This window comes from Gambusia affinis, linkage group LG21, assembly GCF_019740435.1.
Source record: "Gambusia affinis linkage group LG21, SWU_Gaff_1.0, whole genome shotgun sequence".
NCBI lineage: Eukaryota > Metazoa > Chordata > Actinopteri > Cyprinodontiformes > Poeciliidae > Gambusia > Gambusia affinis.
The window spans coordinates 18728692-18740914 of NC_057888.1; the positions used below are offsets into that span (position 1 = coordinate 18728692).

At 39.5% G+C, this 12223-nt stretch overlaps 1 protein-coding gene across 1 annotated transcript in view; it reads left to right on the forward strand.

Annotated features, from left to right (window-relative positions):
- The first annotated feature begins 1011 nt into the window (after positions 1-1011).
- The window catches only part of LOC122824643 (partitioning defective 3 homolog), a 370755-nt gene continuing 359543 nt past the window's right edge, over positions 1012-12223 (forward strand). The window contains exon 1 of the mRNA XM_044105505.1: positions 1012-1506. Within this exon, the coding sequence (XP_043961440.1) occupies positions 1387-1506 (120 nt within the window). The 5' untranslated portion in view covers positions 1012-1386. The remainder of the gene's footprint in view (positions 1507-12223) is intronic.

The following is a 12223-nucleotide window of genomic DNA, read 5'->3' on the forward strand; positions in this document are numbered from 1 at the left end:
TTGCAAAAGTATCACTCCCCTTTGTCCTTTTACATTTTTCCACTTTACAACAACTAGCTAGCTAAATGTTTACATGGTGAATAGTAATGTATATTAAGGTATATTTGGTGTGTGCACTATTAAAATAGGCAGTTGGGAACATTTTATTTTTTGTGACAGACTCAAGTATTTGTGGATTTGAGCTTTTCGAAGGCACCTTTAAATACCCCTGAAAATACCAAGGATTCAATGTACATCAATACACTTTGATCTAAACTATTTCATTGTTGCTTAGACCACATGTTCAGGGTTCTTGTCTTGTAAAAAGAAAAATCTCAAACCGCTATACTTTATAATAGCTACTGCATATTTTGGTATCAATCCAATACCAAATGAATACAGGGGTTGTATTGCCAATGTTTTTATTATTTAAGCTGATGTATCATCAAATGTTTGCCCTTACGGTGTACAAAATAATTTAATAAAATATTAATATGATCAACAGAAACTGCAACCGCCCCACTCCCCACACCCAAAAGTAAAAACCAAACAAACAAACAAAAAAACCCAACAAAAAACAAAACAGAAGTATCAATCTTAACACATTAATATCGATCCAATACAGACTTGGTATCAATATTATCGTTATTTTGTTTTGAACAGACCACTTCTATTGAATCTCACCTAACCAGAACCCCTGCACTCACATTTTTGTTTTGCCGTCTTTATATGTCTTGAACTAAACTGAACTCAATTTCACTTGTATTTGAAACCCAAGTCAGGTTAAGAAAAAAAAAAAAGTGTAGTCGTTGCAAAAGTGAATTGTACTACGATAGATGTTTGCAAGAAATAAGACTCCAAAGTGCATTACAGTTATAACACCAAACATTTTTGACAAAAAAAACTACCCCTTTCGCTTTCAGTCGTTAAAAACAACAGACTCCAAACTAAAAGTAGAAATGTAAAAGTGGGATTTACATTTCATAGTCGGGTGGCTCTGCCTGCCCACAGAGCGCTCTGGCTGGGCTGCCGAGCACATTCTTCGTGCCTGCTCGAACATGTGGCTCTCACGCAGTGTCAGTTGTCAGCTGTGCAGTCGGAGTCGGGAAGGCTTTTTTCGTTGGGAACTTTCAGGCAAGTTTAGTGAGTCAGTAGCGCGGCACGAGGGAGGACGCCACCCAGCCCCGCCGCTGGGATCCTGCGCGTGGAGCTTCTGCCCGCTTCTCCTCTGAGGACTCGGCAGCACAACGAAGAGCGACTTTTCTCTCGGGGATTTTACTCGTTTCACCTTCACCCATTTCCACTCATTCACACGCCCGCACGCCCGCACGCCCGCACACGGGATGGTTGCCGTCGTCGTTCGGACGCGGCTTTTTCCTCTTTGGGATTAACAGCAGCGGACGAGACATGAAAGTGACGGTGTGTTTCGGGAGGACGCGCGTGGTCGTTCCGTGTGGAGATGGGAACGTTAAAGTGCAAAACCTTATCGAACAAGCAGCCATGAGGTATAAAAAGGCCATTGCAAAGGTAGGTCTCCCCCTCCTTTTTCTCTTTTCTCTCTATCTTACACGCATACACACGCACACACTCTCTCTCCTGCGTGGAAGTGATTTTGTAACGTCTGCTTTACGAGTTCCTGGAGCTTTTCGCTGGATTCACACCGGGGAGCCTCAACATGGCGCTTTCTCTTTTTTTTCTTTCTCTTTTTGCTTTTTCCCTCGGGAACGAATTGAGACCCACAGGGGTCCCTCCCGGAGAACTTCCCCTCCAAACCCAATTTATTTATTTATTTATTTTTTGACAAAACCAGCAATGACAGCTAAATGCCACTAAAATAATACTCAAACTTCTCCCACACGTGATTGTCTGATTTAAACTTTTTATTTATTTTTTTTCCCCATGAGAACGTTGAAGCAACACAGTAAGAAATTATGCAATAAAATCAGAGTGAGCAGGAATTCAAACTGGGTGGGGAGAAGAAAAGAAAAAGACCCGCGCTGTGTGACTGCAGGTATTTGTGTGTAATTACACAAAGAGGGCTGCTCAGGGAGATCAGGTGAATTAGGCAATAACTTCTTTCCATATCGTCTGATCAGGAGCATCCAGCATCTGCATGCTGCATGATCCACTCTGACTTTCTCTCTTTGGGCCCTGGGCTTACACAGTTTAGAATAAAAAAGTTCAATGTGATCAAGCTTAATGTGATAGCTTTCTTGTTTTCTTCTGGCTTCGCTCTAAGCTCCAGTAAAAGACAAATAAAAGAATTCCTGCTTGGTACTGTTACCATGGTGTGTGTGACAGCACTTTGCCAATTGCTTCTATTATCATTGGAGTCACATCAGAGGGGCTTGGGGAGTGGGGTCTAGCTCTCTCAAATGTCCAATTAGGCATGTTTCAGATTCTTCTGGCATGATTACTTTGGCTTAAGCAAAACCGTAGAACATGGTCTGATTTCTTTTATTTAAAACTGTTGCCAAACAACTCATAGTCGCCCAACTAGTCTTTTTCTGCAGGCTTGATAAAAATCTGACATCGAATTATTTATTATTATTATTATTATTATTATTATTATTATTATTATTATTATTATTTGCTGAAGGTGAGATGGCTCTTTGCCCAAGTTGTGACTCTGTTAGGGGGAGGCACAAGAGATGAAAAAGAAGTCGTCATCAGTTGGGGGTACAGAAAAGACTGAGATGTCCTGAGAGTCAAGACTATAACTTTTCTCATGATGAGAAAAGTCTATCTGGACAGACCTTAATGGAAGTTTTCAGACGCCTGATTGGATTTCATCAGTGTATAGCTACATTCACACATTAGGTCTTGACATTTACAATTTTTTGCTGAAATCCTTTTTTTTTTTTTGCGTGGACATTCATACTATTAATTACGGTAAATGCAACCACATTAAAACTTCTCCACGAACGGTTTTACGACACAAAGTGACCCAGATGCAAAAAAAAAGGCCTTTGTCTGGTCTGTGAATATATCACAGTGAACACAAAACAATGTCATATTGAAGCTAAAAGTACTATTTAAATTTTTCCAACATGTTTCTTCGTGCTGGAAGTAATATTAATGTTTTGGAGCCCTGACTTATGTCTGGTCTGTGGAGGAAGCTAAAGATTGGATTTATGGTCCAAAGACCTCCAAACTCAAAGTCTTGGAGCTCATTGTAACCATCAAAAATACCAGCAGAAACATATAAAAACGCTACTTATTAGCAACATAAAATGTTCCTCTGATTATTGTGACGCGTCATACCATTTTTAAACTGTAATAAACTACTTTTTTTATTCCAAAATTAATTATTTTCTATTCGTTTGTTATGTTTTAAAAAATACCTTTCTTATTTCTCTTATTTCATTCTTAATAATTTGCAATTTAAAATGTCTGTCTAAATGTGAGTAATTTTGGCTTTAAGAACGTTTAACAAAGGGTTGTAGGGCAAAGTTAGTAAATGGCAGGGGGCACCAGAACTGTGGCTGGTCTCCTGAGAAAGCCCGTCAGCTTTACAGTGTAACATAGATTAATCTGATCAGCTTTATTGGGCATCCTGAGGAGCATTTCCTCCCTAGACGTACACCGGTAACCACTGAGACGTCTCCCTCCTATTCTTACTAGAGCTTCATGGCTTTCCTCACCTCAGCAGAACGCAGGCGACTCATCCATTGATCCATGCAGCCGTGTATTTGAAAAGATCCGGTGTAGTTTCCCCTTGGAAAATGCTTGGCTTTGCTTGTGTAAGACAAGGCCTTTCAGACCACACAAAAGATGTAATCTCTCCAAGTTTCATAGGTTTACAGCTGCTAACGTCTTGCTCGTCATCTCTTGAAGTGCAATGGATTTCTTTCGATGCAGTCTCCTCTGGCATCTTGTGATATAAAAGTATTGCTCAATTTCTTCCCCGGAGTGTAGGAGGGTCTCAGATTTCAAACCCCTCTCTGAAGAGATGCTTCTGGAAGACGTGACAGACTGTAAAAAGACTTCACGTTCAATAGCAGTACATATTTTTTGTCACAGATGTCTGATGTGTACTCTATTTGAATCCATTTACAATGCCTTGCAGAAGTTTTCATACCCGTCAAACGTTTTTTTTCTTTTCTTTTTTTGCATTTATAAGATAAGATAAGATTTATTTGTCATTGTCATCAACAGATTACAACAAGATTGAGACTGTGCTTGACTCGAGTTAAAGTGCAGGTTATATATATTTGATTGCTTTTCGATCACAGACTTCAATGTATTTTAATGGGATATTCTATGACAGATTGACTATTACAGTAAGGTTGAAGGAAAATGATACCTTGTCTTCAAATATCCTTACAAATAACATATGCATTTACATTCAGCTTCCTTTGCACTGCCACTAAATGCACTAATTCAGTGCATCGATCCAATTTGAACTTAACCACAAACCACGTGAAAGGACACTGCAGACACGTGCAGGAAAGATGCTCTGGTCAGATGAGAACACTGTTGAAATCTTGCATGCGAAACTCCAGATGTGGTGGGTAAAATTCGTGTTCGTGCGTGCGTTGTGAAGATCGAACGGGGGGGGGGGTGTTCGTTCGTGCGTTGTGAAGGTCGAACGGGGGAGGGGGGGGGGGGGGGTGCGCGCGTTGTGAGCTAGCGCATGACTCAAACCTCGGCATCCGGTGTACGATTTTCAAAATAAAAGCTCCTCCATACTCAATACATAGAACGGACATATTTAATTATTTCTTGCGCGGCCCGGTACCAATTGGTCCACAGACCGGTACCGGTCCGCGGCCCGGTGGTTGGGGACCACTGCTCTACATGCACTGGAGATGCTTATTTCTGAAAGAGAAGACAATGGGAAGACAGATAGAGGTAAATACAGGGCAGTCTTTGGAGGAAACCTGTTGGATGCTGCCAAAGGCTTAATGCCTAGTTCACACAGGAAGATTTTAATACCAATATTTCTCCAGATCTTCCCACTCCAGAAATCTTAAGGATGTGCCGATTACTGGGACGGCTCTAAAGATAATTTGAAGCGATATTCCTACCATGTGTGGAAAAACGTGGTGCCCACTCCAATGTAAAATTGGGCATATTCAACATGTTGTATTGTCATGGTACGATATTGGAGGGTGACTAGCATCCCTCAAGGACAAATTACAACGCAGCCTGTTGAATGTGACAAAAAGCGTGGTGACGGAAACACTGAGGGGAATTAACAATACACAGAAGACGAAACAGACTGCCGTGGCGCACTTGAAAGTCCTATTGGACTTTTGAGATAATTGGAGACATCTTTGAATTGTTTTTCCTCTGTTAAACGTAGTCCACAAACTATTGCCAATGCTTCTTCTTCTTCTCATGCAGCCATGTTTGTTTTCTCTGAACTCAGTTTCCTTGTGTCGAAGGGTTTTGCGAGATCTGCTGTTTGACATCTGAATGTTGGTGAGCGAAATCGGTTGGTGTGTGGTGTTTTGCTTCTGCCGAGTGATTCAATACCACAAACCGTACGACCAAACCTGTTATATCTACAATTTTGTATCATCACATGTGTGGTCTCTCAGGTTTTGAAAATCGGTCAGTAATTTTAAAATCTTGCCATGTGAACCGGGTGCAGAAGCTGGCATTGCAAGATCAATAAAATGTGAACAGCTTCAAGGAATACGAACAGCAATGGCAATTTTGTTCTGAGTTTTCTCTGTCTATATTTGTTGCTTATATTGAATATCATTCATAATAGGCTTACCGTCCACTTTGTATTTGATTGCAGCAGCTGAGCTCGGTCATTGTACATCCCGTGCTGATGTAACGGAGCTTCCCCAGGGACTCTTGATGCTTTTGTCACCATCTCTGTGGGGAACAAAAAAGAGGCATCGGTTGCCCTGTCAAGTGCCATTACCTTCGGATCCAATCTGGTGTACAATCTACACAATCAAGGAAGACTAGAGCTGCTCAGTCTCTTATGTTGCTTTTTGCTCTCAGAGCTTTTGTCTTTACTGCTTTTCTCCTCAAAAAGCAGAAGCAAAAAGAAGATGTGATTGGCAGCTACAGATCGCTACTCGTCATCTTGAAACTAGAGTCCCCTAACGGACGGTGTGCGGTAAATAACCAAAGAGCATGCAGATGTTCACTCACCCCATCCATAGTTTGTGGTTTTTTGACACTGAGCTTCTAATTCTTTGAAGAGCTGCATTTCAGGGTGGTTATTCATCCTCTGCTTTTCCCACAGTTGCTGAGGCTAAATGTAAGATAAAGCCCTAAAGCACATAATTGGCCTTTTTTTACTCCCCCTAGATTCCTTAAACACAGACTTGGTGACATGTCACAACACAGCCAGACTGTTAGGATATACAAATGGAGAACTTTCCTATTTGAACAAGATTATAAGTCAAGACTGGAAGTTGCATATTTCCATACTAGTGTTTCATTTAAGCAGCTACATTATCTCCATATGAAGAACATGTGTCCTTTGAGCCAGAAATTTAAGGGAAGCTTCATCCTTTAAGCCATTAATCTGTCATAGATTATAAAGATGCACATCACATCATCCATCATGGAATAAGAAGCTTATAGATTACAGTGACTGTTTAAAAGTAGCGGTGTATCTATAAACTGGCCCGAGATTGGTGTTTAGCCAATGCTTATAAGTGAAACCACCAATCTTTACTACCTCTGCAAAGGTCTGAAAATCAATCACTTTCCCCTTTTGGCTCTGACATAGGAGGGGATTGACAGACTGATCGGCCGATCAGGTTAATGAGTTCACCTCACCGTTGCCAATTTAGCAACTCCTTCAAAATATTTAGTGACTTTTCAGATTAAAAAAAATGGTATCGATAAAAACTTTATTCTCTATATATCTGTTTTTTTTTTAAAGATTGGTCAGTTAGTCTTTCACACCATTCACCAGTTTTCCATGAAATAGGCATGTTTCATGCAACCAAATGGATCTGGAAAAATGTTTTTGCACTGGATTCTATTTAGGGGTATCATATTAAAATGCTCATCACACTTTCCATAATTTTCTCTGCAAATTCAAAACTGCTCTGTGCTAATCGGTCTGGTTTGACAAGCGTCCACGCTTTTGCAAGGCACTCCAGCGTCGAGTCAACACATTTTCCCATGTTTTGGTTTGGAATACTGTGTTGTTCTCATGGCAGTCCTGAGCAACACTGAGCTCCAGGGCTGTTGCAACAGCACCCAACGAGTTCGTCTGTGTATTTAAAGTGACATTGCACACAAGTTACAAGTTACTTGGAGTTAAGCCAGAAGAATGAACCAATCGGAGCCAAAAGCCTTTCTCTGCAGGAGGAGTACTTGTTTGTTTCCTTTGAGAAGATAGCAATCTCTGTGTGTGCCGTAAGTGTGAAGCTAGCCAGTGGGTAAATTTTCTTTTAGCTAAATGAACAACACTATTTTCCACATCTATTTAAACACACCTCTTTTGTTTTTGTCTGTCTTTTTTGTGTGAAGCTAGCTATGTTTTTTTTTTTTTTTTTTTTTTAATTTAGCTAAATGCACATCACTATTTTCCATATCTTTTTAAACACTCCTCTGTTGTCTCTTTTGTTGAGTAGCTGGGTCAGATTTCCCCCCCACTCCACCAAACAAACATATTGAAAGGAACAATTTTGGGATTTGGTTTTACTGCAGACAAGACGGAGTCAAAAGTTCAGTTTTTAGTCCTGTCATGGACCCATCCTGATGATGTGTTACAGAAAAGCTCATCAGTTAGAATGTGGGAAGTGCCTTAAAAGAGCTGTCAGTCCTCATTAGCTCACTTCACTTAGCTGTTATGTAACAGACTGCAGCTGCAGCATGAAAAGGGGGAACCAATTCATGTGGAGGAAAGGGATTTTACGTGTTGGAGGAGGCCATATTGGATAAAGACTAGCGATAAGTGCTTGCTAGTCAATGTAACGAGCAAGCTAAAGTTACATTTTTAACCTCAAATGGAGGCAAATGACTAGAAGAAGAGACTGCATGAACATCGTCACCGTCTGTAGGTCACAGTGTTATACTTCTCATTTCAGGGTGCAGTCCAGTACCAATCCCCGTGTAGAACATCACTCCTGCTGCTCCACAAGTCATGGGTTTCACTTAGCCCAGCCATCCAGAAGAGATTTGAAGCGCCTCAAATATGCAAAGCCCTACTTATCTATTACTGAAGATCTAAGTGATCACATCCATTTTTGCTGTTACACACGCATTGGAAAAACCGGCTGTAGGTGCTAGTATCAAAAATATCGTGCAGTGAATGTAAACACTGAGAAAGGGGATCACTCTGGTGACAGCCTGCAATTACAAGGAGGATTGTAAAGTGCTTGTTTAGTCATGTTTGTAGCTACAAACTCTGGTGACTTGAAATTCATCAGTTAGATAGAATATTTTTGATTTGCACGCAAGTCTGGTAATGCTACAGTCAGAAAAAAATGAACTCATATCTGTCCTGACATACATTTCTCAATGTTATTACGTTCCTGATGGAGAACTGAAATATGGACAACCACAAACTCCATGCATTTTGTTGGGGATTATGTGGCAAGCTGACTCTGCAAAAGTAACACTTTATTGTCAAGGGAGAGGAAAATGATACATAATCTTTTACAAATAGAAATCTGAAAAGTGTGGTGCGCTTTTTTATTCTGACTGATATATATATATATTTTTTTACACATTCTTCTTTTCAAAAAAGCTCAAACTCCAATTTGATGGAGCGCATCAATTTTCAAGCCTTGCCCAAATTTCTGAATCAGATTGGATATTGATATAGATCCAAATTTTCATATCAGTGCATCCATACTGACAAGCTTCCAGCCAAGCTTTTTCTTGAAGTATGGATGAGCCTGCTTTTGGAAAAGCAGGATCATAACATTACACTACCACCACCATTTTTTGTAGCCATAGTGTGTTCAGGGTAGGGATTCACCAACATGACATTGTGTGACGTTATCCAATATCCAATAACATTGTTGTTATGGTTGATACCCAATATTTGCATATATATGTGCAGTATACATACAAAAGCAGGAACAAGATAAAAATAAACACTATTTACTAACATTGACCCAGTTTTTCTCATCTGACCAACACCAATGTTTTCAGAAATGACTAACAAATGCTAACAATGTTAAGTCTGATACATTGTTCATCCCTAGTTTAGGGTGATAATTGTTATTGGCTGCCACACATGGACTGTGTCCAAATTCAGGGACTGCATTCTTTGAAGAACACATTTGGAGGCTGATTATATCTTTTATAGCCTTAAAGCTGCTCTAAATGTGCATTTGGTACAATATGGGGGGAAAAAAAGCTACTAAGCTGTTTCACCATGCTGAAACCCACAGGGTAGAATGATGAAACAACAGTCTGGCAAACATCCCTTGCTGATGTGAATGGCATTGCAGACTTTGACTTCAGTCTCCGTGAACCTTGTGTAATTCAAACTCTTCCCCACCCAGGTGCAAGGATTTCAGGCACAAACACATGTGTTGATGTACACATTTGTATGCCTATTGTAGGAGGGTCTGCAAAGAGCATGGGAGAAAAGTTGGGAAAACGACTGAGCAGAAAAAGTAGGCAAAATTCCACAGTGGTGACTGCCAGAGTCTGGGTATTCCATGGCCATGCCAAGGATTGGTTTTCCTGCTTTGTCCTGTCTGTTCAGGGTCAGGATCTGTTTTGTGTGGTGGTGTAATTTCTCCTATTCTTGGGTTTCTGTTTGGTTTTTGCTGTTTGCTTTCAGTGCCATTTGAGCTGAATAGCAAAGCATCGTTTTCATGCCAACCTGTTTCAACTTGAGATTACAAGTAATCAACGTAAAATCTTATGTTTCGCATACTAAACATATCTTGTCATCTCCTCCATAGGGATTGTCTGGTGGAGGAAATGCGGCGTTCATTTAAGATTTTGAAAGTACTGCTCAGGAATATTAGACCTGAAATCTGGGGACAACTAAATCTGCCTTTCATACCAACAGAAGTCTAATTTCTTTTCCATATCTTCACTTATTGGCTAATTTTAAGAAGACACAATTAAAACAGACATATAGAACAAAATGCACTGGATGAAATCTGACCTATCTTTAATGGTATGTCTAAGTCTGGAAAGGACTTAATAGACAAAGGATGGTTGTAAAACTGGCAGGTTTTGAACTTCCTGTTTATTTAAGGTAGTAAAATGCTTCCTTAATAGAGTATGCCAGTATGAAGTCTGTTTTTCAATTCAACCTTTTTTTTTTGTCAAGAGGAAAAAGTTTCTGAATCGTGTGACGACAGCAGAAGTCTTATTGGAATGAAGATATTTGACCTAGAACTTTTATCTTCACCAAGCAGAAGTAGCCTTTTTCAGACACATGGAATAGAAATGAAGCTGACGAATGTGTTATTAGTTGTAGTTTGCAAAATTTAGTAGTCAGTTTCTCTGTGGTATTTATATTACAGGACAACCAAAGTAATTTTTTTTCCATGCTTCGATTATTTTTATCTGACAAGATCTTTGTCTGTTTCCATCCTCTGAATGCCAAAAGGTGCGCAGAGAGCATATAATATTATCAGGGAACCAGTTATATCAGTTTGCCTGAAGACTGGAATGTTTTTACATGTTTTTACATGCTGTGTGGCATATGTTTTGACAGATTTGAAAACTGTGATAGGAAACACACAACTCAGTTTTGACCCCACTTTAATTTTCCAAGTGATTAAGAAAAATAGAAATTGCAGCCTCCTGGGTTTTGTTTTGTAAATGTCTGACATGCTGGTACCAATTCTTTTCAAGATTTCTTTAAGTACTACAGTTAGCAGCACTGTAGTACTTGCCGCCTTCCTGTTAATTATTCATACGAGCAGAGATGACATCATCTTGTGTATAAGACAGGAATATCTGGAAACTGAGAATTTGCTAATTTAAAACAAAATCAAATCAACTTCAGCAGCTGACATCTCAAACTGTCTTTAGCATTTGATGCTAGCAATTAGCACCACTAGCATCATTAGCATTAGCAGGCCCTAGAAAATCCAAACCCTTCTGCAAGACTGAATTTTGTGAAATTTTCCAAAATACTGCAAATATTTCCAGTATTCTATTGTAAGGAGATGTTAGAACCCCAAGAGTAAGTTAGCTATTTGGCATTTAGCGTTTCATTTCCTGTTTAACCTAACTCATTTAAAATATTTCACTTATAGGTCTCCTTTCCTAACTTTCAAACTATCAGTGAGAGACTTAAAAGGAGCAATAAAAGCAAATCAAGCGGATTAACAGTGATTGGATACTTGGATAAGTTCGGACAACACGTAATAAATAAAGTACATTTGAACTGAATTGAACTGAATGTATTTAGATGAGTCTCTCTTTGTGCATTTGTAACTTCTGCACCAAAGAGTGTTGTGGTTAGCGGCAAGATGTGTATATGTTTTTCTTTTCTTTTTGGAATGTAGGTTTTTGAAGCTGGTCAGGACCATTTAAGATAAAAATCTCCATATTCTGGTCACAACAGAGACATCGAAGAGATCGGAGTGAGAACTGGCCTCTGTAGGTGCTAAAGTATTTTATATTAACTTTTAGCTCCAGAATTTTCTTTGCTAAAACAACATCAGCCTGTCCTCTCGTGCCTTTCTGCCACAGCTTTTCCAAATGCTTAGATCAAGGACAAAGATGATGATGTAATGTTGGCTCACTGCCGTCTTTCCCAGAGCTTTTACAGTGGCTCTAATCCTGCCTCGTATTGTGACTAAGAAATAAGTAGTTGCAAACATATGAGGCAATTCATTTCAATTGATTAAATGTGTTGGCTGTTGCTGCACTGTCAAGCGTCGAGTTGTGTTTGCAAAAGAAGCAGTGATACATGGTTCCAGAACAAAGGAGCTAAACATGGCAATAAAAGGTGTTGGGCGAATGTTTTTTTTTTCTTCCCAGAATTCAATTTCTCAAGCGAAAAAACAAAAAAAGAAATAACAAAACACGCTCAGGCCTCTGCACAGAACGAGCCCTTGGGGAAAGAGGTAAATTGACTAATTTAATGTGTGTTCCTTCTTTGCTGATGGAGCAAGCACAAAGAACAGAGAGGTAAAATAATAAAATAATTGTTCTACCTTTAATGACCTCATAACTTTACAATGTCATCAGTTGAGGTCTCTCCACCTTCTGTTTAAAGAAGAAGACATGCCTCAAAGTGAGTCAAAATGTAATTGATGTAGATTAAAGGCTACCATACCGCAGAAGACTTGTTTCTTTCATTTGATTTAAGGTAATTGAGGTAATGCTG